General features: G+C 43.6%; 1 protein-coding gene and 1 pseudogene across 2 annotated transcripts in view; one reads left to right on the forward strand and one right to left on the reverse strand.

The window, feature by feature from the left end:
- Window positions 1–3,500: 3,500 nt before the first annotated feature.
- The window catches only part of PDE6D (phosphodiesterase 6D), a 44,572-nt gene continuing 21,089 nt past the window's right edge, over window positions 3,501–26,983 (reverse strand). Inside the window, exons 2-5 of one of the 2 annotated variants that reach the window (XM_030803020.1) lie at window positions 10,413–10,501; window positions 9,366–9,491; window positions 8,539–8,644; window positions 3,501–4,108 (exon numbers count right to left, since the gene is read on the reverse strand). In XM_030803020.1, the coding sequence (XP_030658880.1) occupies window positions 4,027–4,108; window positions 8,539–8,644; window positions 9,366–9,491; window positions 10,413–10,501 (403 nt within the window). In that variant the 3' untranslated portion in view covers window positions 3,501–4,026. The remainder of the gene's footprint in view (window positions 4,109–8,538; window positions 8,645–9,365; window positions 9,492–10,412; window positions 10,502–26,983) is intronic. The other variant, XM_030803022.1, reaches the window with a different exon arrangement.
- On the forward strand, window positions 23,429–23,492 carry LOC115832578 (annotated as a pseudogene).

A 26,983-nucleotide genomic window follows, 5' to 3' on the forward strand; every position in this document is an offset into this window, starting at 1 on the left:
GCTGGTCTCGAACTCCTGACCTCGTGATCCGCCCGCCTCGGCCTCCCAAAGTGCTGGGATTACAGGCATGAATCACCACGCCTGGCTTTTTTTTTTTTTTGAGATGGAGTTTTGCTCTTGTCACCCAGGCTAGAGTGCAGTGGTACGATCTTGGTTCACTGCAACCTCCACCTCCCGAGTTCAGGCGATTCTCCTGCCTCAGCCTCCTGAACAGCTGGGATTATAGGTGCCTGCCACCACGCCCAGATATTTTTTTTTTCCATAGAGATGGGGTTTCACCATATTGGCCAGGCTGGTCTCAAACTCCTGACCTCGTGATCCACCCGCCTCAGCCTCCCAAAGTGCTGGGATTGCAGGCATGAGCCACCGCCCCAGGCCTCTTATGGCATTTCTGATAATTATTTGTTGTATCCTTGTACTACAGACAAACTCAGTAAAGGTAGGCTTGTGCCTAGCACAGCATCTTATTAGTGGGTATAATAGGCCTGTAAGTGTGGCCTGAATGTGGCTATATCCCCTTTGGAAGACTTTCCTGCTTAACGAGGGCCAGACTCAGTACTTCATCACATTCCCCATCACAAAAGCCCAATACTCAAAACACTAGCAAGAAACATAATGGGGGTACTGATGAGGGTGTATTGCATATTACACAGCAAAGTTTAACCGAAATTCTCTAAATAGAAATCTATATTCTTTCTCGCAAGTCTCCTTCTCCAAGCCTGTGCAGCCTGGGATTCTTCCCCCTTCTCCTCCTCAACACAGACTCTTAAGCCCCTCTTGATTGCCCTGAGCAGCTGAACTCTCCCTCTCAGCTTGTACAGGTCAGAAATGGGACTCTGTTCCTTAAGCAAGCTGCTTGGAGACCTAGTTCTGTCCTGCAGCCATCCTCATGTACACATCTATGCTAACACATCTTAAATGCCTCTACCAGTATTTCTCAAAGCATGGTCCATAGACCACCTGCATTGGAATCACCTGGTGGCTTTAAGGTGCAGATTTCTGGGCCTCACACCTGCTGATCAGACTCTCTGGGAGCCGGATGGGGTGGGGAGATGCCCATCACTGGTTTGAAAATCAGTGGCCATAGACTGTGCCAGTCCTGGTCAATATGCGTCTCTTTCCAGGAACATTCTGCAGCCTTCAGTGTATCCAGAAAAAGCTGCATCTCCAGGCATCTGGGCCTGCATCAAGGCCTACCATACAAGAGCTGACTTTTGACTTCACAAGGGTCCTAGTCCCTACAGTTCTTCTGTCCTCTCCTTTTGCCTGTGTTTACTTAGGCCTGCACCAATTCCCTCCTTCTCCTCCTAGCATTCAGCCTTCCTCCTCACCAGTTCAAATCCCACCCACACTACTTGGAGCCCCTAGTCAGTACTGTCCCTGAAACATACACTTTCTATTTTTCTCAGAAGAGCTAGGAAGAAGCATGTCTGACTGTTTTGGACAGATGAATGAGTGGAGAAGCATTCTCTGGGAAGTCCTTTCTCCACTACAGTGTGTTCAGTCCCAGGAGAACATTCCTTGATGGAATTATGGGGAGCAGATATGGTTTAGCAAAGAGGAGATGGGTTCACTCTGAGAAAAAGAGATGGCATTTTAGGAAGGTAATTCAGGCTGGGTGCAGTTGCTCACGCCTGTAATCCCAACACTTTGGGAGGCTGAGGCGGGTGGATCACGAGGTCAGGAGTTCGAGACCAGCCTGACCAACATGGTAAAACCCCGTCTCTACTAAAAATACAAAAATTGGCTGGATGTGGTGGTGCGTGCCTGTAATCCTAGCTACTCAGGAGGCTGAGGCAGGAGAATTGCTTGAACCTGGGAGGCAGAGGTTGCAGTACACTGAGATCGCATCACTGCACTCCAGCCTGGGTAACAGAGAGAAACTCTGTCTCAGAAAAAAAAAAAAAAAAATTTTTTTAAAATTAGCTGGGCATGGTGGCACACATGTGTAGTCCCAGCTACTCGGGAGGCTAAGGTTAGAGCATCTCTTGAGTCCAGGAGTTTGAGGCTCTTGTGAGCTAGTATCATGCCACTGCACTCTGGCCTGGGTGACAGAGAGAGACTCTGTCTCTAAAAAGAATAAATAAATAAATAGATAAATAAACAATAAAGCAATTCATTTTCACCTTGTTTTTTTCTTTTTTTTTTTTTCGAGACGGAGTCTCGCTCTGTTGCCCAGGCTGGAGTGCAGTGGCATGATCTTGGCTCACTGCAACCTCCAACTCAGCCTCCTGAGTAGATAGGACTACAGGTGCCCACCACCATGCCCAGCTATGTTTTTTTTCTTTTCGTTTCTTTTCTTTTTTTTTTTTTTTTTTTTTGAGACAGGTTCTTGCTTTGTCACCCATGCCAGAGTGCAGTGGCACGATCTCAACCCATTGCAACCTCTGCCTCCTGGGCTCAAGCAATCCTCCTGCCTCATCCTCCCGAGTAGTTAGGACTATAGGCACATACCTCCATGCTTGGATAATTTATGTATTATTATTTTTTTTTGTAGAGACTGGGTTTTACCATTGTTACCCAGGCTCGTCTCGAATCCCCGGACTCAAGCGATCCTTCTGCCTTGGTCTCCTAAAGTGCTGGGGTTACCCCAACTTGTTTTTCCATCCAAACTCTGGTATTTAAAAAATAGCTTTTGGGCCAGGCATGGTGGCTCACGCCTGTAATCCCAGCACTTTGGGAGGCCGAGCCAGGCAGATCACCTGAGGTCAGGAGTTCGAGACCAGCCTGGCCAACATGGTGAAACTCTGTCTCTACTAAAATTACAAAAAAACTAGCCAGGTGTGGTGATGGGCTACTCGGGAGGCTGAGGCAGGATAATTGCTTGAACCCAGGAGGCAGAGGTTGCAGTGAGCTGAGATCCCGCCATTGGACTCTAGCCTGGGCAACAAGAGTGAGACTCTGTCTCAAAACAAAACAACAACAAAAAAAGACACTGAAGGCTACTAGTAGCTCAGAGGTAAGAACACTTTTTGGTGTTCTCTCTTATGTCGGTCCTGAAAGCACTGCCAGTTGTAATCCCTTCTCTCCCACGCTGGCTTCCAATGACAGCAGTCTTAAAGGCCTCCCAGCCTCCTCCCAGCCCAGATGCCTTCCCATCGTTCTCCAGTTAGGTTCATGCAGATCTTTTCATTTTGTAGCTTCTAGTCTCATTTAGGAATACAAGAGTCCCTACTCTACCAACTTAGAACTGCCCTTTCTTGAAACTTCTTGAACAAATGAATACTGTAAACAAATAGAAAAAATTAACAATAATAAACAAACAAAGGGTGCATGTATGTTGTGGAAAAGAACCATTAAAGATTGTGTCTAAAAGACAAATGTTAAGGTCATGGGTTTGGTTCACGTATGTTGCACAATTTTGGAAAGCAGTAACTGGCACTAGGGAACAAGATCTATCAGTTCCATTCCTGGAGTGAAATACAGTTGTGACCTTATATTTGGTTTCTTTCCATTATGCAGCCAGGTTCACTTTCCAGAAAAAGGAGAGATAAAAGCAGTGCCATGCTAAAGACTGTAGGAATATTTTAATTCATATTTTTAATTACATTATGTAATAATATCACAGTCTATTTTACAAGTTAAATGTATGAGAATGTATGAAATAGAAATGGTAGGAAAAAACTAAACATGGGTCAGGAACACGGAATTTTTCCAAACCAGGGGCCAAAGGTAGATGTGTAGCCTGTAGGGCCCAAGGAGGAGACAAGGAGGGTGACAGGTACAGTTCCCGGTTTGTGGTATGTGTTTGTTCCCTGTGTGTATGCTGGGAAGGACTTGAGACCTGTCCCCTGCCCTGGTCTGGGGTTGGGAGTTTAGTCTGGTCAGCTGGAAGATGGCGGCTTGGGAAAAAGAGCCATCTGGTTACCTACACAGACCTGGTCCCCTGGTGGCTGCAGGTAGGTTCTGCTGTTGAGGGAATTAGGGGTGTATGTGTCAAAAATCAAACGTGTGGAGGAAAAAAGTAAACAGTTTCCTCCTCCCTCCAAAAAACCCAAATTCTTGAAATGCACACACATTCTTCTCTCAAACATAGAAAAGTCTCACTCTGGATGTGCTTACAAGAAGATCGTCGTCAAAAAACTTTGTTTCTATGATAACGTTCCCACTGTAAGAAGAGAAACAGAGGGCAAAAGAGAGTGAGCATGTTAGGCACAAGATTTCATTTCCATAAAGTGGTTTCCATCTGGATTCCTGGGCCAATGGACATGCACCCACCCAGAGTCTTAGCTTGGGGACATTAAAATCCTTGTCTATACGGGGCTACAAGTCTAACATGACATTTAACTTATGTGGTTACATTCATCCCTGTCAAGCTCACAAATCAGAAGTGAGAGCATGTCTCCACTCCTTGGTACACTCTAAAGCCCTTAGTAGAGTGCTCTGCACACAGGGTGCTTATAGATCCGACTGACTTTCTGATACCGCATTCATGGACACCTCTGGCTGGTTTACACATAGAAGCCTGCAGACCTCAGGGGCAGTATCCTTCCCTACAGTACTCACTATAGTTGAAAGGTGGGCTTCGGCCTGGCCCACATCTGTTTTCCTGCCTTTGGGTGACAGCACCTTGCTCTTCATTTGGGAACCACCCTTCCTCCAGTCCATGTGCCAAGTGAGTGGCCCCTCACTCACCTGGCAAAAGGGTGAACAGAGGATGTAACTTAGGCCAATCAGACTCTTTCCCTTGAGCAAGATCCTTCCTGTAGCTTCTCCTTGAGGAAGCCATCCAGGGATTCCTGCCCATCTGCATCTTCCAAGCCGCCCCAGCTCTCTCCCTTAGTCTTTCAACTCTTGTATTAGCCAGAGCCTGTTTCTATGACTTACAACTACAGAACACTAAATGATGCACCTGTATTGTGAGGTGTGAGGGAAGAATTTCATTTTTCTTGGTGGGTATCTCAGTGCTCCCATTTGTAAAATGGGAGAGACCATGGCCTTACCAAATCACACTTGAGCTGAGTTTAGGGCAAGTGTTTTTGGGGGTTCTAAAAAGTTAAGTAGCCAGGCGCGGTGGCTCACGCCTGTAATCCCAGCACTTTGGGAGGCCGAGGTGGGCGGATCACAAGGTCAGGAAATCGAGACCATCCTGGCTAACATGGTGAAACCCCATCTCTACTAAAAATACAAAAAATTAGCTGGGCGTGATGGTGGGTGCCTGTAGTCCCAGGTACTCGGGAGGCTGAGGCAGGAGAATGGTGGGAACCTGGGAGGCGGAGCCTGCAGTGAGCCAAGATCATGCCACTGCACTCCAGCCTGGGCAACAGAGCGAGACTCTGTCTCAAAAAAAATAAAAAATAAAAAGTTAAGTATAGTTGGTTCCCTACTTGTAATGAATCAACTTATGTTCTTTCAACTTTATAGTGGATTTATGGGGAGATTAAATGCATTTTTGACTTATGATTTTCATCTTATGATAGGTTTGAGACAGAGCGAGATCGTCTCAAAAAAAAAAAAACCAGCAACAAAAAGGCCTCGTGAAGAAGTCAAATGAAGTTTAATAAAATCTAAAAAAAAAAACCCCTGCTTTCCTAAACTACTCTGTACTTTCCCAGGGTAATTTTTTTTTTTTTTTTTTTTGAGACGGAGTCTCGCTGTTGCCCAGGCTGGAGTTCAGTGGCAGGATCTCGGCTCACTGCAGGCTCCGCCCCCCCGGGGGTTCACGCCATTCTCCTGCCTCAGCCTCCCGAGTAGCTGGGACTACAGGCGCCCACCACCTCGCCCGGCTAATTTTTTGTATTTTTAGTACAGACGGGGTTTCACCATGTTAGCCAGGATGGTCTCGATCTCCTGACCTCGGGATCCGCCCGCCTCGGCCTCCCAAAGTTCCCAGGGTAATTAATAACCAGCAGATACATTTCTGCTGGTAATTAATTATAAAACAGGTAAATAGGCCGGGCATGGTGGCTCATGCCTGTAATCCCAGCACTTTGGGAGGCTGAGGCGGGCAGATCACGAGGTCAGGAGATAGAGACCATCCTGGCTAACACGGTGAAACTCCGTCTCTACTAAAGATATAAAAAAAAAATAGCCGGGTGTGGTGGCGGGCGCCTGTAGTCTCAGCTACTCAGGAGGCTGAGGCAGGAGAATGGTGTGAACCTGGGAGGCGGAGGTTGCAGTGAGCTGGGATCATGCTACTGCACTCCAGCCTGGGTGACAGAGCGAGACTCCATCTCAAAAAAAAAAAAAAAAAAAACCCCCAAAAACAGGTAAATAAGGTACTCAGAATCTGACTGGCTGATAGGATATAAAAATAGCTACCACTGTAATTAAAAATCTACTTTTAGGCCAGGTGCAGTGGCTCATGCCTGTAATCTCAGCACTTTGGGAGGCCGAGGCGGGCAGATCATGAGGTCAGGAGATTGAGACCATCCTGGCTAACACGGTGAAACCCCGTCTCTACTAAAAATACAGAAAATTAGCCGGGCGTGGCGGCAGGCACCTGTAGTCCCAGCTACTCAGGAGGCTGAGGCAGGAGAAAGATGGGAACCTGGGAGGTGGAGCTTGCAGTGAGCCGAGATCTTGCCACTGCACTCCAGCCTGGGTGACAGAGCGAGACTCCATCTCAAAAAAAAAACAAAAAAAAAATCTACTTTTAAAACTATTAAAACTTTAAAACATTCGACTACAATTTTTTTTTTTTTTTTGAGGTGGAGACTCGCCCTGTCGCCTAGGCTGGAGTGCAGAGGCGCGATCTCGGCTCACTGCAACCTCCAGCACCCAGATTCAAGTGATTCTCCTGCCTCAGCCTCCCTAGTAGCTGGGACTACAAGCGTGTGCCACCATGCCCAGCTAATTTTTTGTATTTTTAGTAGAGATGGGGTTTCACTGTGTTAGCCAGGATGGTCTCGATTTCCTGACCTCTTGATCCACCCGACTTGGCTTCCCAAAGTGCTGGGATTACAGGTGTGAGCCACCGCGCCTAGCCTCTTCCAAAATTTAGATGGGGTCTTGCTATGTTGCCCAAGCTAGTCTCAAACTCTTGGACTCAAGCAATCCTCCTACCTCAGCTTCCCAAGTAGCTAGGATTATAGGAAAATGTCACCACACCTGGCTGTTAAAAAAAACTATTAAAAACTTTAAAAAAGGGGCTGGGCACGGTGGCTCACGCCTGTAATCCCAGCACTTTGGGAGGTCGAGGCGGGTGGATCACCTGAGGTTAGGAGTTCGAGACCAGCCTGACCAACATGGCGAAACCCTGTCTCTACTAAAAATACAAAAAAAAAAATTAACCGGTGTGGTGGTGTATGCCTGTAATCCCAGCTACTTGGGAGGCTGAGACAGGAGAATTGCTTGAACCTGGGAGGCGGAGCTTGCAGTGAGCTGAGATCGTGCCACTGCACTCCAGCCTGGGCTACAGGGCGAGACTCTGTCTCAAAAAAAAAAAAAAAAAAAAAAAGTAGAGACAGACATGGTGGCACATGCCTGTAGTCTCACCTACTTAGGAGGCTGAGGCATGAAGATCACTTGAGCCCAGGAGTTGGAGTCCAGCCTGGGCAACATGGCAAGACCCTGTTTTTTTAAAAAATAAAATAAACAAAACCCAAAACCAAAACAAACAAAAAACCTAAAAGTAAATAACCTCAATTTTTAACAAATTCAATATGGCTTTCATAAAGGAACTGTTGAAAGAGATGATCCAATATTACACAATTATCTGTGGGACTACCTCTTTTTTGAAATAGAGTCTTGGTCTGCTACCCAGGCTGGAATGCAGTGACATGATCTTGGCTCACTGTAACCTCCACCTCCCGGGTTCAAGCAATTCTCCTATCTCAGCTTCTTGAGCAGCTGGGATTACAGGTGTGTGCCATCATGCCCAGCTAATTTGGGACTAACTCTTTAGAAGGTACTATTACTATAACATTTGAGAGACTAACATCTTTCCCACAGACAATGGGACGTAGGAAGTTATTGACAGTGTTTTTGGAAAAAGCACAAACAAATTGTTCTTTGAATAGGAACCAAAGCTATTAATATGGTAAGCCATTCTCCAAAAAACTGTAACCAAGTAGTATTCTCGAAAACAGAATTATTAATAGGACTTTGCCAGATTCTGTTAAAGGTGATCTAAACAAAATACAGAGATACCGGAAGTATGGTAGTCAGGAATGGGAGCAAATTAACATAGATTCGGTATATATATTAAATGCCAGTCTCCTTCCATGTCATCACATTTTATCTTCATTACACCTCTGTAAGAGAGAATTAATTTCTGTGTTTACAGATGAAAGACTAGGGCTCAGAGAGATAAAGTATATTAGTGCCCAAGATGACACAGGTAGTCAGGGTGAAACAGGAATTTAAATCTGGTTGAATCTAAAGTTTTATTTTTATTTTTAAATTCTTTCTACTCTATCATACTGTCTTTTTCATATGAAAAAGGTTAGGAACCTGGAAACCTAGATACCCTTGGATACTCTTTTACTCTATTTCTCAACCAAGCTCTCTGCCCACTGAATGGCACCAGGAGTCCCACCTGCCTGGAATGCCTGTTTCTAGGCACACTTCATAATTTCCTGAGACCTGCTCACTCACGTTAAGACGCTTGCTGGCATCATCTGGGACTCGGGTGCTGCCTCTATCAAGGACTGCCAGGTATTTGTGGAGTTAGGGATCACAAAGCCAAACTCGAAGAACCATTCTGAAGGAAGAAGGAAAAGCCGGGGTGAGCAGGTGCCCCCGTATAAAGTTTAAGGGCTCTTTGTCTCCCACTCTAGAGTGAGCCTCTTCCTACCCTGAGAACCACCAAAGGAAGCTATCAGCAACCTCTCAGACCAGAGGCATAAAAAAGACAGGGAAGCCTGCTCAGGTTGTCCTCTGAACCACACCAAAGGCTTGCTTCTCATGCTTTGAGGTCTAAAGGACTAGGACCAGCGAGCAGAACACAATATAAGTAGCATTTTCTTAGAGGTAGGCTAGATGTGAACTATACATAGATACATAGCTAAATTCACTTGGAATTAGCTTGAAGGGGCTTATGTGCCCTTTACATTGCATGGTGAGAATTCAATGCAGAGTGGCCTTGCCAGTCAAATCTGTATGATACTGTATGTAGAGCACTGTACTAGGCCCTGCTCATAGCAGCTTCCTCCATGATCATATCACAATACAACGTCAGTGCCTAAACCAGGCACCACGATCCATGCTCCCAGTGTCAGAGACCTCAAAGCCCCTTGTAGTGGCTAGCTTTGTTTTGGTTTGTTTTCACTGGGGATTCACAGTCTTGCAGAGTGTAGGAATCCTACCACAAACTGAGTTGTAAAAGGAATGTTATCAAAGCACTGCTTTAGTTCACCGGGTATTGTTGCCTTTTGTCCTGGTCGCCCTAAGCCCTGATTTCAGGCATGTAGGCAGCAGAATACCTTCTAGGCATTGCCCTTTGAAGTAAACCTTTTGTTCCAGGCGGAATTTTTCCATTTGTTCTGTCGAAGAAAAATTAAGTTCTCGAGACACTGCCTTGCACTTGAGGATTTTCTTGGGAACACGGGCTGGTAAGAGAAAAACAAATGTTGAAGCCATTCTAAATGAAAACCACATGACTATGATGCTTCAATTTCCGGGAGCTTCTTACAGCTGATTTAGAGAATACTTTATTACATTTTGGATAATGCCTTGGTAAGTGCACTACACTTTGTGTGGCTGAAAGCAGAGGTCTCTAATTGGTCACCTGTATCTGAAAGATATTAGATCTTCAAGGAACACCAGGTTTTGTGCATCTAAGGACCTCATCTAGCTACTCTCATCAGGAAGGGGGCTGCATGGGTACCTTCTCTCTACTCTGTTCTGGTGATTTTAACCCCTTACTTCTTCTTTACTTCAGGGAGATAAAAATGCAAATTTTCTTTTGGAGTAAAAAGTTGAGATCTTAGTTTCTCTCTTCGGGTATGTTCAAATGGTAAAATATCAGCACAAAATGGGTTTTGGGAAGTGAGAAAAAGAAACGTTAAGAAAGTAACTGGCTGGGCATGGTGGCTCACACCTGTAATCCCAGCAGTTTGGGAGGCTGAGGCGGGCAGATCACTTGAGGTGCGGAGTTCGAGACCAGGATGGCCAACATGGTGAAACCCCGTCTCTACTCAAAATACAAAAATTAGCCAGGCGTGGTGGTGCACGCCTGTAATCCCAGCTACTCGGGAGGCTGAGACATGAGAATCCCTGGAACCTGGGAAGCAGAGGTTGCAGTGAGCCGACATCACACCACTGCACTCCAGCCTGGGTGATAGAGCAAGACTGTGTCTCAAAAAAAAAAAAAAAGAAATTAACTGAAACTGTCAACAACACATGGATTAACATGCTGTGTCTTCAGGGGCTCACCTGCCTATTAGGTATGTGTTAACTTAGCTCTCTTATGCTCAGGCGCTAGTCTGGCACTGGTCACAGCCCTGTGTAGATAAAGGATTGGAAAGTACCTTCATGCTCCACACCAGGGACAGACAGGTCTTCTGTTCCTTGCCAGAGTATCTTCCCTGTCTCAGCATCCCGAAGGTTCATCCAATTTCTGAGCAAATATGACTAAGGAAAAATAAGGCACTGAAAGTGACTCCCACTTTGTACTCTAGGTGTCTCATGTTTACTCCCACCAACTCTTGTTTACTTTTTAAAAAGTCTGTCAAACTGCTCATTGCCATGGAAGCAGATAAGAATGTGAGGAGAGTCAAAAAGACATCTAAAGGAAGAAGCAGAAACCTAGAGAAGTTACTTTTATCTATGAGAATCCTAAGACTGCACACACCTAGAGATTGCAAGAAAGGGACAGAAAATGAATAGTGCAAAATTTAAAATTTACCAACAGGATCTGACCAACCAAGATAAAATACATAAAGAAACAAATATCAGATGTACCCCAAGGAAACAACTCATGAAGATCACTCTACAATGAAGGCCACAGTCCATAAACTTCACCCACAAGCACAGAACTCTCTAATTGCTTTGTAGTGCCCCCTCTGTTTTTTTTTTTTTCTGAGACAGAGTCTCACTCTGTCACACAGGCTGGAATGCAGTGGCACAACCTCGGCTCACTATAACCTTCACCTCCTCAGTTCAAGCAATTCTTGTGCCTCAGTCTCCCGAGTAGCTGGAATTACAGGAGCACGTCACCAAGCCCAGCTTATTTTTGTATTTTTAATAGAGATGGGGTTTCACCATGTTGGCCAGGCTGGTCTCGAACTCCTGACCTCAAGTGATCTGCCTGCCTCAGCCTCTGAGTGCCCTGTTTTTAAATATGAGAAGATAGCCAAGTATCAACAGAAATTTAAGAAAGCATTTATTATGAAAGACAGACCAAAACAAACTAAAAGAAAAAAGTAACTTAGAGGAATAAAGAGGCTTACAGATAAAGATGTAAGTTTTAAAATGGAGCATTAAAAAAAGAGAGATATGACATAACCTCTACAGACACTAAAAATTAATACAATAAAATTCTGTATATTTTAGGTGAATTTCTCTGGTTTGAGGTTACAACTTATGAAACTGGTTAACCGATGTTCTCTGTCAGAAAATGCCTTCTAACATAAGTATTTATATTTTCTAGTTTCTGTATTGTTTGATATATTAAATGAGTCAATAATATCAATTTAAAAAAGGATATTCAGAGAACAAAAAGAACTCTAGAAACATATTTTGATAGCAGAACCAAACAACTCAATGCAGAGACAAAATTGAAGAAAGCTTTCAGAACGAAAAAGGCAAGGATAGAAAACAGGAGAGCAGGCTGAGTGTGGTGGCTCACGCCTGTAATTCCAGCACTTTGGGAGGCTGAGGTGGGTGGATTCCTTGAGCTCAGGAGTTTGAGATTAGCCTGGGAAACATGGTGATAACCTCATCTCTACAAAAATACAAAATTAACCAGTCATGGTGGCACATGCCTGTGGTCCCAGCTACTCTGGAGGCTGAGGTGAGAGGATTGCCTGAGCCCACAAAATCAATGCTGCAGTGAGCCGAGGTCATGAGACTGCACTCCAGCCTGGGCGACAGAGGGAGACCCTGTCTCCAAAAAAAAAAAAAAAGGAGAGTAAAGGTACAAAAACTTATAGTCCAAGAATAGTCCGAGAGTTCTAGTGTCTAACTAATAGAAGTTCTAGAAAGGTAGAACAGAGAGAACTGAGGGGAGGATGGCATCAATAAATTAATTCAAGAACATTCCATAGACTGAAAGTGTCTAGGCCAGGAGCGGTGGCTCACCTACAATCCCAGCACTTTGGGAGGCTGAGGCGGGTGGATCACCTGAAGTCGGGAGTTCGAGACCAGCCTGACCAACATGGAGAAACCCCATCTCTACTGAAAATACAAAATTAGCCAGACGTGGTGGTGCCTGCTTGTAATCCCAGCTACTCAGGAGGCTGAGGCAGGAGAATCACTTGAATCCGGGAGATTGCGCCATTGCACTCCAGCCTCAACAAGAGCGAAACTCTGTCTCAAAAAAAAAAAAAAAGGGTGTAGCAAATGCCCAAGTCACATCAGTGGATTTACAGAATATCAAAGATAAAGAAAAGCGAAAAGCTTCCAGAGGTTAAACAAGTCATTATACAAAAGGTCAAATCAGAATAGGAAAAAAAAAAAATCAGAATAAATCAAATTCAAAAGGAACCCTGGAGGATAGGAGACAATTTAGCAGGGCCTTTAAAATTTTCAGGGAAACAATTCCTGAAACAAACTAAAAAATATTTGCTTTCTTAAGAAACTAAGGAAAATATGGCTTCATCAAAATGACAGAGAAAACCAAGAAAGGGGATGACATGGGATATAGCAAGCAAGAAACAGCTGAAGGGAGTCCCCTGAGTGACAGAGAAGGAAGATCCCAAGACAATAGCTCTTTAACAGGTCTGGAGAGTGACTAGCCCAGGGTCCAGGCTAGAGCAGGTCACAAAGCTCAGGAAGAGATTTTCTTTTAAAAAGATGAAATTCATAGAATACCTAGTGTGTTTTGGCTGGGCACAGTGGCTCAAGCCTGTAATCCCAGCACTTTGGGAGGCCGAGGCGGGCGGATCACGAGGTCAGGAGATCGAGACCATCCTGGCTAACACGGTGAAACCCCGTCTCTACTAAAAATACAAAAAATTAGCCGGGCGTGGTGGCGGGCGCCTGTAGTCCCAGCTACTCGGGAGGCTGAGGCAGGAGAATGGCGTGAACCCAGGAGGCGGAGCTTGCAGTGAGCCGAGATCGCCCCACTGCACTCCAGCCTGGGGGACAGAGAAAGACTCTGTCTCAAAAAAAAAAAAAAAAAAAATACCTAGTATGTTTATATGGAAAGGAGATTTATACAATTAGAGGGAGATTTTGGGGTCAAATTCATGAGAAGCACAGAAAATCTAAGCAAATGACAAAAATCCAAGTATTGACATCAAGAAAAATTAAAGGTAGTACTGAAAGAAAAAAGTAGTCATAGTATAACTCATGGCTTCATTGCAAGTAGTGCTGATATGGTCATAACAATGAAAGCACAGGCTAACACCCAGTATAATTACCTGGGAGGATGGGGGAACAAGAGTAGTATATCCGGATAGTCAGGCACGAAATGTTGAGAAACAACAAAACTGTCATTTTCCATAGTGGAAAGTGGATAAATAATGCTAAAATGGAAACATTACGATATAGCCACAATTTGCTTTTTGGAAATACCAAGATGAATACCAAATAAATAAGCTAAAAAGGATTGAAAATAGTTTTCTCTGGGGAGTAGAAAATAGGGGGACAGGGAGCAGTGCTCTTCATTAGAAACTAGATAGACTGTGTTTTTTGGTTTTTTTTTTGAGATGGAATTTTGCTCTTGTTGCCCAGGCTGGAGTGCAATGGCGTGATCTTGGCTCACCGCAATCTCCATCTCCCGGGTTCAAGCAATTCTCCTGCCTCAGCCTCCTGAGTAGCTGGGATTACAGGCATGCACCACCACGCCCGGCTAATTTTTGTATTTTTAACTAGAGACAGGGTTTCTCCATGTTGTTCAGGCTGGTCTCAAACTCCTGACCTCAGGTGATCTGCCCGCCTTGGCCTCCCAAAGTGCTGGGATTACAGGTGTGAGCCACCTTGCCCGGCTGACTATGATTCTTTAAATGATGAACACATACAACTTAATAAAAATAAAGACTAAATTTAAGAAGAGAGTGCTAAGTTTCTTTTGTTTTGTTTTAAAAAACAATTGACAAACCATTAAATGAAAATTAATATTATGCAAGCACAGAGGCTAAGTCTGCAAAAGATCGTTAATATTTGCAAAGAGACTGAGCTGCAGATAAATATATGTATAATATATAGTTTACATGTGTCTTTTTTTTTTTTTGGTTTTCTCTTTTTGCTATCTTGTAATCAGACTCTCTTCCCAAAGCACTCCATAACCTCTCTACCTTGTGAAAGGCAGTGACCGCTCTGCACTACAGCAGCTAGAAAGGCCACATCCTTTTCTCCCAGCCCTGGTATAATTAGGGGTGAGCACAAGAAGGCCTAGCCTTGGACACCTGCTGCCCAGTTCTGGGGTCCTGAAGCTATAGGACTTGCGAGGGAGTTGGAAGTTCTTCAGGGTGGGGGCAGCAGGGGCATGCCAACCTGCCCTTTCCTACTGTGTGGTCTTTGCTACAGACCCTGTCCTTCAACTTCCAGGCAGTTCCAAAAGCCTCAGATACCCTTTCCCATTGTTTGAATAGCTTGCAGTGGAGAACCCTAAACAACACAGCTGACTGGAATCATCATGTGTGTAATAACACTACATTTTACCCTCTGGAGAGATTCTGTCTAGGTTTTGCTGCTATACAAGAAAAGTCTCAAAATATAACAAAGTGTTATTCAGCAGAGTGCCTGCAATGTGATGAGCAGTCTATCTTTCTGTGCACTCAACCTGCTTGTGGGCATCCCTGCATGAATGTACTGTCGCTTTCAGGTCACATTGGTTGTGTCACTCTCCCCTCAGGGTGTGCAATTCCTAACAAACTCTCCTTCTATGCTCAATACATCTCCGGACAGTGCCGTTCCTCTCCACCCGTGTGACCTGCCTTCCTCTGGTTCATATTTTCAAACTCCACTTTTTTTTTTTTAAACAACTAAATTCAAAAGCACGTTCACATACTTGCTTAGGTCATGTCTCACAATTATAATTACCATAAATATGCTCACACATCCCAGGGTCTCTATATGCTAGGAGAAAGCTTCCCAACTGCAGAAGGAAAACAACAGATACTACTGCTCTATCAATCCCCTCTGAGCTCAGATCTAAACTGTCCCAGGCAGCTAAGCCCAAGGTTTTCTGAAGACATAGTCCTCATTCGACCTGCTCTGAACAAGCTTTTCATTCTTTTACAGCAGATAGTGTCCTATGTACCCACTACGGCAACATGGACATCAGACTTTCTTAAATTAAACAATAAGACTAAACAAAACTAAAATGACTTCTACAGTTCCAGGCTCACAGGCAGGTGGCGCATTCTAGCAAAACTAGAAAAGTCCCGGAGGGTCCCTGCACAAAGCTGCAGCTGGAGCAGACTGAACTTCCAGAAAAAGCACTACTGTGACCGGCAGAGGTCAGAAAAGCAAAGCCTGGGGCCAGGACTTACTCTTCAATCTATATATTAAATGATAAAAAAGAAAGACGTTTTAAATTAGTCTTCTATCTGGTATTTAGTGAATAGTAAATTTAAGCTCCTCTTATTTCAAGGGAGAGAAGTAGCTAAAAATACATGGTTGATTTCCACAACATGAATGTCTTTTCTCTGTAAATAATCAGGTTAAGGACTTAATTGCTTTTCTTTTTTTTTTTTTTTTTGGAGACAGAGTTTTGCTCTTGTTGCACAGACTGGAGTGCAATGGCACGATCTCGGCTCACCACAACCTCTGCCTCCCGGATTCAAGTGATTCTCCTGCCTCAGCCTCCTGAGTAGTTGGGATTACAGGCATGCGCCACCATGCCCGGCTAATTTTGTATTTTTAGTACCGATGGGGTTTCTCCATGTTGGTCAGGCTGGTCTCGAACTCCCAACCTCAGGTGATCTGCCTGCCTCAGCCTCCCAAAATGCTGGGATTACAGGCGTGAGCCACCGCGCCCGGCCCTAATTGCTTATCTTTTTGGGAATCACATAAAAATATATTCTATAAAATATATTTGTATGTTTGGCCAGTTCAATAACTATGTACTTCCTGTATGTGCCCTAATCTGGAAAATTATCTACCAGTATCTATATCATGTGCTTCATTTTATAATCCTTGCACATTTTAATCCTTAACAAGTTTTGTAAGACTTTATCCTCAATACAGCATTAGAGAAATACAAAGAGAGCTCCATCCAAGGATGTTGGGATTGAGGCCATTGAAGGCCCCTCTAAGTTCTGTAATTTTAGGGGTGAAAAGGAAGCCCTTAGTTTATGGTAGAAATGCTGCAATTTGGGAACAACTTTATAAAATGGAAATCCATAATAGTCTATTAGTAAGGAGAAATAAAAGTTATTAAGGTAGATGTCTTAAAATAATAACAATGAGAAAAGCTGGTCCTCAAAAGAGGAAACTTCAAGTTGACTTCTGAGGAGCCAAAAAAAAAAAAAAAAAAAAAAAGAGGAAACATTTGGCAAAAAATGCTAGAAATGAAAGGGAAGCTTTGATGATTGGTCATCATCTGGCTAAAAACATATTTGTTTTAACAGCTTATTGCTAACCAGATTTTTTAGAGAAAAAGAGCCCGAGTTTTAAGACTCAAAGGTCAAGTCACTTCCAATCTTGAGAGGAGGATTAGGTGGACAGGCTTTAAAGGAGTGGCTGGAGTACTATTTATAAGTTCTACCCTCTGGGTCAGCCAGGTCTTTGTTCATTTAAAAGCTCCCTGGTGATTTATACGAAGGATGAGCACAAAGGAACATTCCTTTCCTATGGGAAGCCTCCTGCTTAGAGGAGATCAGGCCCTGGTACCCTCTAATTTGGAACCAGGCAAACATAAAGAAGCACTTTCGTATGTGAAATAAGAATATCTTAAAAATAAGCTTCAGAACGAAACCAATAGTTTGCAAAGTATTAAGCGTTAGGAAAGGTAAAAAAGGAAGTAAATATTCCATAAATATTATGGAAGAATGGGTGACACTTGGCTCAACACAGGTTACACAAATCCTCTTGTGTCTTACAGAATAGTTGTGACCTGGTGTGATTTAGATGCAGTCTGGTGCAGTAGCTGGGGGCAGACTTGAGGTATAGAAGGCAGTGAAGGAGGTGGGTGGTAGAATGGGAAGGGAAGGATTGGGGATCAGAAGAGATCAGTTAGATGAACGGGGTACTGGGTAAATTTCCTTGAGAGATGTGAAAGTAGAAAACTGGATAATAAAATGATTTGAACAAAGCTTGTCCAACCCATGGCCTCTGGGCTGCATGTGGCCCAACACAAATTTGTAAACTTTCTTAAAACTTTTTTATTTATTTTTTAGTTCATCAGCTATCGTCAGTGTATTTTTTTTTTAATTTTTACTTTATTTTATTTTTGAGACGGAGTCTCAATCTGTTGCCCAGGCTGGAGTGCAGTGGTGCAATCTCGGCTCACTGCAACCTCCACATCCCAGGTTCAAGCGATTCTCCTGCCTCAGCATCCTGAGTAGCTGGGATTACAGGTGCCTACCCCCATGCCCGGCTAATTTTTTGTATTTTTAGTAGAGACAGGGTTTCACTATGTTGTCCAGGCTGGTCTCAAACTCCTGACCTCAAGCAATCCACCTGCCTCGGTCTCCCAAAGTGCTGGGATTACAGGCGTGAGCCATGATGCCTGGCCCATTAGTGTATTTTACATGTGCTCCAAGATAATTCTTCTTCCAATGTGGCCCAGGGAAGCCAAAAGATTGGACACCCCTGTTAAAACTAGTTTGTAACAATCATCTAGGAGTATTTTGGAATGAGTACACTGGTTCTGAGACTTGATTAGTTTTAAATGGAAATAGTCAACATCATTTTTTATATAATAAAGAGATCCACACTACATGCCCATACCTCACTGGCCAGTTGAAGGAGGAAGAAAGAGAAATCAGGGTAAGAGAATAGAGAGTGAGAGGGAATGGGAAGACAAAAAGCAGAAAGAGAAAAGAAACATGGGGGGACACACACAGGAGAGACACAGGGACGGAGTGAAGGGGAAAAAAAGACAGAAAAAACACAGAAAGGCCCACATACAACTCAGAACCAAGAGAGAGCCAGGACAGAAGGCAACAAAAAGGAAGTCTCCGAAAATTTGGAGATGAGATCCCATACAGTTTTAATATTGTACAGCTGTCTGGGTTAGTGAGTTTCATAAGACAGCTTGAAATTGATGAGCACAGGAGGAAGACTAAGTATTTCAAGTGTTAAGCTCCTCTGAAAATGTTAATTGGCTGGTTCATAGTTTCGTGTAATTTATCGTCCAAACGATGATACTTTTTTTCTTTTGAGATGGAATTTCGCTCGTTTCCCAGGCCAGAGTGCAGTGGTACGATATTGGCTCACTGCAACCTCCGCCTCCCGGGTTCAAGCAATTCTCTTGTCTTAGCCTCCTGAGTAGCTGGGATTACAGGAATGTGCCATCACATCCGGCTAATTTTTGTATTTTTAGTAGAGACAGGGTTTCATCATGTTGGCCAGGCAGGTGATGTGCCTGCCTCGTCCTCCCAGAGTGCTGGGATTACAGGCGTGAGCCACTGCACCCAACCTATGATACTTTTAAGAATGAAAGAGTGTGCTAACTGGAGAGCACATTTAAATGAGCTGGTTCATAAAATGTGCTAGAACAGTCCTTGGCATTAGTAAGCCATGTGTTAGCTATTATTATTATCAATGACAATTAATTCTTTATTGTCTCCCATCTAGCATTCTGACTGGTTTTCCTTGCTTCTATTCTTGCCTCCTTCTCCATTCTCTTCATAGAAGGAAAGGGTCTTTTAAAACTGTAAGTTAGATGTCAATCCCTGGCTTTCCTCTGCACTTAAAAAAATCGAGTTCTTTCCATGGTCTACAAGGCCCCTCAATCACTATGCCCTAGGCACAAAAGCCTCTTACCTCTTTCTCCAATACACTAATACCTCTTCTCCCCTGTGCCAAGCAGCCTGAATACTCCTGACCTTATTCTTCACAGCCTCAGGTCCTGGTGTCAGTGACACCTCCCCTGAGAGGTTCTTGGGAACACTGAGTCCACAATGGGTTCTGAATGCACTATTGCTTCTTCCTTATTTTCTCTTGCCGCCACTATGTAAGAAGAGGCTTTCACCTCCCGCCATGATTCTGAGGCCTCCCCAACCATGTGGAACTGTAAGTCCAATTAAAGCTTTTTTTTTTGTTCCCAGTTTCGGGTATGTCTTTATCAGCAGCATGAAAACAAACGAATACAGTAAATTGGTACCAGTAGATTGGGGCGTTGCTGAAAAGATACCTGAAAATGTGGAAGCAACTTTGAAACTGGGTAACAGGCAGAGGTTGGAACAGTTTGAAGGGCTCAGAAGAAGACAGGAAAATGTGGGAAAGTTTGGAACTTCCTAGAGACTTGTTGAATGGCTTTGCCCAAAATGCTGATAGCAATATGGACAATAAAATTCAGATGGAGATGAGGAACTTGTTGGGAACTGGAGCAAAGGTGACTCTTGTTATGTTTTAGCAAAGATACTGGTGGCATTTTGCCCATGCCCTAGAGATTTCTGGAACTTTGAACTTGAGAGAGGTTTAGGGTATCTGGTGGAAGAAATTTCTAAGCAGCAAAGCATTTAAGAGATAACTTGGGTGCTGTTAAAGGCATTCAGTTTTATAAGGAAAGCAGAGCATAAAAGTTTTGAAAATTTGCAGCCTATGTGATAGAAAAGAAAAACCAATTTTCTGGGGAGAAATTCAAGCCAGCTGCAGAAATTTGCATAAGCAGCAAGGAGCCTAATGTTAATCCCCAAGACCATGGGGAATGTGTCTCAAGGCCACATCAGATAACTTCCCTGAAGCCCCTCCCATCAAGGACCCAGAGGCCCAGGAGGAAAAAGTGGTTTCATGGGCTGGGCCCAGGTTCCCCATGCTGTGTGCAGCCACTTGGTGCCGTGTCCCAGCTGCTCCAGCTGTGGCTAAAAGGGGCCAATGTACAGCTCGGGCTGTGGCTTCAGAGGCCTTGGCAGCTTCCATGTGCTGTTGAGCGTGCGGGTGCACAGAAGTCAAGAATTGAGGTTTGGGAACCTCCACCTGGAGTTCAGATGTATGGAAACGCCTGGATGCCCAGACAAAAGTTTGCTACAGAGGCAGGGCCCTCATAAAGCGCCTCAGCTAGGGCAGTGAGTAAGGGAAATGTGGGGTCGGAGCCCCCACACAGAGTCCCTACTGGGGCACTGCCTAGTGGAGCTGCGAGAAGAGGTCCACTCTCCTCCAGACCCCAGAATGGTAGATCCACCGACAACTTGCACCGTGCACCTGGAAAAGCTGCAGACACTCAACACCAGCTGGTGAAAGCAGGCAGGAGGGAGGCTGTACCCTGCAAAGCCATAGGGGTGGAGCTGCCCAAGACCATGGGAACCTGCCTCTTGCATCACTGTGACCTGTTTGAGACCTGGAGTCAAAGGAGCTCATTTTAGAGCCTTAAAATGTGACTGCCCCGCTGGATTTCGGATTTGCGTGGGCCCTGTAACCCCGTTGTTTTGGCGAATTTCTCCCATTTGGAATGGCTGTATTTACTCAATACCTGTACCCCCACTGTATCTAGGAAGTAACTAGTTTGCTTTTGATTTTACAGGCTCATAGGCGGATGAGACTTGCCAAGGCAAGGCAAAGTCTCAGATGAGACTTTTTTTTTTTTTTGAGATGGAGTCTCACTGTTTTATTTTTTTTGAGATGGAGTCTCACTCTGTTGCCCAGGCTGGAGTGCAGTGGTGTGATCTCAGCTCACTGCAATCTCTGCCTCCCGGGTTCAAGTGATTCTTCTGCCCCAGCATCTCAAGCAACTGGGATTACAGGCACCTACCACCACGCCTGGCTAGTTTTTTGTATTTTTTAATAGAGATGGGGTTTTGCCATATTGGGCAGGCTGGTCTTGAACTGCTGACCTCAGGTGATCCAGCTGCCTCGGCCTCTCAAAGTGCTGGGATTACAAGCGTGAGCTACCGTGCCAGGCCTCAGATGAGACTTTGGACTGTGGACATTTGGATTAATGTTGAAATGAGTTAAGACTTTGGGGGATTGTTGGAAAGGCATGATTGGTTTTGAAGTGTGAGGACATGAGATTTGGAGAGGCCAGGGGCAGAATGATAGGGTTTGGCTATGTCCCCACCAAAATCTCAACTTGAATTGTATCTCCCAGAATTCCCAAGTGTTGTGGGAGGGATTTAGGGGGAGGTAATTGAATCATGGGGGCTGGTCTTTCTCGTGATAGTGTGTCTCACGAGATTTGATGGGATTATCAGGGGTTTCCCCTTTTGCTTCTTCCTCATTTTCTCTTGCCACTGTCATGTAAGAGCCTTTTGCCTCCCACCATGTTGTTGCACTCCAGCCTGGGCAACAAGAGGAAAACTCCATCTCAAAAAAAAAAAAAATTATATATATAAAGCCTATTTCTCTGAAAATAAAAACTGCACTTCTGAAACTTTTATATACAGATTCTGGTAGAGAAATGGTTAAAAGAGGTAAAAATATGATGACACAGCTTTTCTCCTGCAGAATAAGCTACTGTGCATCTTTATAAAAGTTCCCTAATTAAAGAACATGTCTCTTTTCATTGTAAAGAGACCATTAGCAAAATTATTATCTTCCCCTATAATGCAAGCAGACTGGGGCAAGAACAGAACAGTTTTGGGGGCAGATCATTTCTTTTGTTGAAGTTGTTGGGGTTGTATTTATTCCCATAGGTTTGGGAAAGAAGACATACTTGACTTTGATTACAACATAGCTTGGCCATCAGATACCACTGAAGTTTTCAAGATGTTGCTCTAAGGATTTTCCAGCTTTCCATATCATAATGTACATACTAATGCAGAGGAAACTCAAACTGTAAGAGATATTGGTTGTCTTGAAGCACAATTCCAACCAAATCAATGGTTTATTTATTTATTAAAGACAGGGTCTCACTCTGTCACCTAGGCTGGAGTGCAATGGCACAACTGAAGCTCATTGCAGCCTTGAACTCCTAGATGCCAGCGATTCTTCGCACCTCAGCTTCTTGAGTAGCTAGGACTATGGGTGCAAACTACTAAACCTGGCTTTTTTTTTTGAGAGACAGGGTCTCTCTCTGTTGTTCTAGGCTGATCTCTATCTCCTGGCCTCAAGTGATCCACCTACCTTGGCCTCCCAAAGTGTTGAGATTATAGGCATGAGCCACCACACCTGGCCCTAAACCAAAGATTCAAAGAGAAACTTTAGAAATATAACTCCAGCCACAGGTTGCAATCCAAACATCATTAAGAATTCCCTGTGGTGAAGCATCTTCTGAGAAAGTGAAGTCAAGCTCTGTGTGTTAGGTTTAAGTGCTCCAAAAAAAAAAAAAAAAAAAGATAGTATTCAATTGACTATTGTTGTAAAAGCCTTAGAGAAGGGCTAATCTAACCTTACTTCCAGATATCTTTTCCTTTTTTGAGACAGGGTCTCACTCCTGTTGCCCAGGCTGGAGTGCAGTGGTATGATCACAGCTCACTGCAGCCTCAACTTCCTGGGCTCAGGTGATCCTCCCACCTCAGCCTACTGAGTACGTGGGGCTACAGGTGTGCACCACCACACCTGGCTAATTTTTTATATATTTAGTAGAGACAGGGTTTTGCCATGTTGCCCAGGCTGGTTTCGAACTCCTGGGCTCAAGCAACTTGCCCGCCTCAGCCTCCCAACAGACATCTCCTTTTAAACATGTCCCCTCCTGTGGACCAGGACAATTTCCAAACACTAAAAATTTCAAGAATTAAACAATTTATTTTTTTTTCTTTAGATGGAGTTTTGCTCTTGTTGCCCAGGCTGGAGTGCAATGGCATGATCTCAGCTCACTGCAACCTCCGCCTCCCAGGTTCAAGCAATTCTCCTGCCTCAGCCTCCCCAGTGGGTGGGATTATAGAAGTGTGCCACCATGCCCAGCTAATTTTTGTATTTTTAGTAGAGACAGGGTTTCACTATGTTGGCCAGGCTGGTCTCAAACTCCTGACCTCAGGTGATCTGCCCGCCTCAGTCTCCCAAAGTACTGGGGTTACAGGCGTGAGCCACTGTGCCCGGCTAAACAGTCAATTTCTTAAAAACCCCATATCAGTATGTAAATAAAATTAAGGTAAAAATTCAGTTATCCTGGGTCAGGATTCACTTTAAACAATACAAAAGCCTATCTAATGATGTTTAATGGTATGAGAAAATGTTCATAATGTATTGATATGTGAACAGGAAGAATATTTTTTAATTAAAAAGCAGTTTATAAAACATGTATAATGTGATCAGTTATTTAAAATTACATTTACACATATATTTCCTTTACCAAAGGAATGGCCGTTACAGAAAGTTTGGAAAATAGAGGACAGTGCTTGCTTCGGCAGCACATACACTAAAATTGGAATGATACAGAGAAGATAAGCATGGCCCCTTAAAAAAAAAAAAAGAAAACAAAGGACAAAAAAGAAATAACTGTAATCTTATAACCCAGAGATTACTGGGTTTAATATTTTGATGTATATATTTCTAATTTTTAATGCACATATAATTCTCCCCAATAAATGTCATTGTAAAAGTTTTTTTTAGTCATTAGCCTTGCCTATGTGTCTACCTACCTACCTGTCTGTCTCTCTGTCTAAAATGGCATCTTAGATAGACAGACAGATAGGTAGATAGATAGTGCAGTGGTGCACATGGCTTACTGCAGCTTCAAACTGTTGGGCTCAAGGGATTCTCCTGGCTTGGCCTCCTGAGTAGCTAGGATTACAGGCACCCCCAGCTAATTTTTTTTTTTTTTTTTTAGAGACAAGGTCTCACCATGTTGCCCAGGCTGGTCTCAAACTCCTGGGCTCAAGTGATGCCCCTACCTTGGCCTCCCAAAGTGCTGGGATTACAGGCATAAGCCACTGCATCTGGCCACATCAACTTATATATACCTTGTATTCTAAGAAGCTAGGGCAAATTATAAGAAGCATGTACAACAGTGCTTCTCAGCCTTGGCTGCCTATTAGAATCACTTGGGGAACTTCTAAAACTCCTGATTCCTGGACCTGACCTTTCAGACCAATTAGAATCTCTGGAGGTGGAACCCAGGCATCAGTATTTTTCACAGTTCCCCAAGTGATTCCACTGAAGCCAGGGTGGAGAACCACGACATGACAAAGTGTCTCCTAATCCCTGACCCTTGAGCAAAAGGTGATTTACAACAGGGATTTCTTAAATTTTCATATGCATACCAGTCATCTGGAGATCTTGTTAAAATACAGATTCTGGTTCAGTAGGTTGGGGTGGGATCTGAGATTTTGCATTTCTAACTAGCTCCCAGATGATGCCAATGCTACTGCCCCAGGGACCATACTTTGAGTAGCTTTAGGGTACCAGGAAAGAAAACTCTCATAAAGAGTGAAAAGAAAAAAATTATAGCCACTAAAGCCCATACTCTATACCACCAGACAGGGAGGGGCAGTCTCCAGTGGATGAACAAAGGGTTGAGGTTGGGAATTAAAAGACGTTTCTAGGCCAGGCATTGTGGCTCATGCTTGTAGTCCCAGCACTTTGGGAGGCTGAGGCAGGAAGACTGCTTGAGGCCAGGAGTTCGACACCAGCCTGGGTAACATAGGGAGACCTCACCTCTATTAAAAAAAAAAAAATTAGCCGGGCGTGATGGCGCATGCCTGTAGTCCCAGCTACTTGGGAAACCGAGGTGGGAGGATTGCTTTAGCCCAGATGTCAAGGCTGCAGTGAGCTGTGTTCATGCCATTGCACTCCAGCCTGGCGACACAGTGAGACCCTGTCTCAAAATAAATAAATAAAGCAATTTTAAGGAGAAAAAAAGGGAAAAAGATATTTCTAGGAAATAAGATTTTAGAGATTGGAAAGGTTTGGAATAACACATTTTTCAGGGGGAAAACGGCCATTGGAGCTTATTATTTGTGTGTACAAAGGAAAGCAAGCAAGCATGGGGGAGAAGAGGAGTAGGCAGTGAGAGAAAAAGATCAAATGTCTAAAAAATTGTTATGAAAAAATAAACCCTTGGCTACAGTGTTGGAAAGGGATAGAGAAGCACTATAAAGGGATCTGTGGAATCTATTTCTCTGCCAAAAACATGTTTGGGAAGCAGAAAAGCTAATAAACTGAAGTTGGTGTAGATTAATAACCATCTTCCATCAACTCCCTCCTGGGGACATGAAGAGACCCCAGGAGTATAAGTCTCCCATGGCAGTGCTTTAGGAACTAACAACAAACAGTGAACTACTGCCCAAATGCTTCTCTTTGTAAGCAGTAAGAATGGCAATAAGCTCAAACATGGCATCCCTTTGCGGCTTCTTGGCAATATCCTTCTGAGAATTTCTAAACTTCCAGGCAGGCTAGAGATAATGCCCTCAAAACAGGGAAAAAAGTGTTTTTCTCCTGAAGGCCTTCCCATAGAAATGAGAAACGTTTAGTATTTTTTAGAACAATAAGGTAAACATTTAATGTAAAGATATTCATAAGTCACTACCAGACTTTTATACCTCCAAAATAATTTCTAAAAACAATAAAATAGGAAAACCTTCATGTAAATTAGCTAGAGCAATTATTTGAATCAGCTGGTATACTTTATCAGCTGGTCCTTATCAAATGGGTCACATCCAAGTAAATTTCTGTTTAAATCAATAGAAGAGAGTAAGGGGAAGACTTTACCAAGATACGGAAATAATTCTGTTGTCACATGATTTGTGTTACACATCGCTTAGGTATATGAAACTTTGGCAGAAATGTATACAGTCTTCACATTCAGTATCTATTTACTGTATAACGATGATAGCTAAGATGTACTGAGTACTAGATAGTATGCTAATAATTTAGATATTATTCATGTATAAATTAATCCACATAACCCTATGAAATAGGCATTATTATTATAGCTCTTACATGGATGAGGAATCTGTACAGGTTTGAGGATGGTAAGTTTTTGCTTCATTTCATTGCTGAAAGGTCACAAAGCCAGTAAGTGGTCAAGTTGGTTTTTGACTGCCTGATTCTAACATCCATGATTTTTAACTTTATACGACACCCCCAACTATCCTGCATACCCAGTTTGTACCAGGGAGAGACTGAGGGATATACGATGAATAAGTCATGATCCCTAAACTCATGGTACAAGACAAGTAGTTCCTCTAGCACAAGAGATTAGAAAGGCATTTCCAAATGCTACAGGATACAAGATGCCAGATCAGATTATGCTGCTAGTGTATTCCACAGGTCAAAACCCATATACTTTTGGGGCCCTTGATTTTTAATCTTTTTTATATAACCTTAGTGGGTAAAAGGCATATTTACAAAAAGGACATGCTGCAAGGCTAGTGACACTATTTTCTAGCTCAGACAAGCTTTCCAGAAATTACTGAACCACATCAATCTATATAAAGGTGATAAAGCCGTAACAATGTCCAGGTAACAGATCTAATACCAGTTGAGTGGATGATCTCTTCCATATTCAAGTGCTAGAGTGTTGCCTGATAACTTGGTCCATGAATACATTAGAATGGAGACAACAGAAATGAGTCTAAGACTAAGGTTGTGGTCTCTCTTCTGAGACCATTTCTATAAAATCTCCAAAGGCTAAATGGAAATCCCGCTGATTGTATTAGCCCAACAATGGCTATAAATCAATAATTCTTTTTTTTTTTTTTTTTTGAGATGGAGTCTCGCTCTGTTGCCCAGGTTGGACTGCAGTGGCACGATCTCGGCTCACTGCAAGCTCCGCCTCCCAGGTTCATGCCATTCTCCTGCCTCAGCCTCCCGAGTAGCTGGGACTACAGGCACCTGCCACCACACCCAGCTAATTTTTTTGTATTTTTAGTAGAGATGGGGTTTCACCATGTTAGCCAGGATGGTCTCGATCTCCTGACCTTGTGATCTGCCAGCCTCAGCCTCCCAA

This window comes from Nomascus leucogenys, chromosome 22a (assembly GCF_006542625.1).
Source record: "Nomascus leucogenys isolate Asia chromosome 22a, Asia_NLE_v1, whole genome shotgun sequence".
In the NCBI taxonomy this organism is placed as follows: Eukaryota; Metazoa; Chordata; class Mammalia; order Primates; family Hylobatidae; genus Nomascus; species Nomascus leucogenys.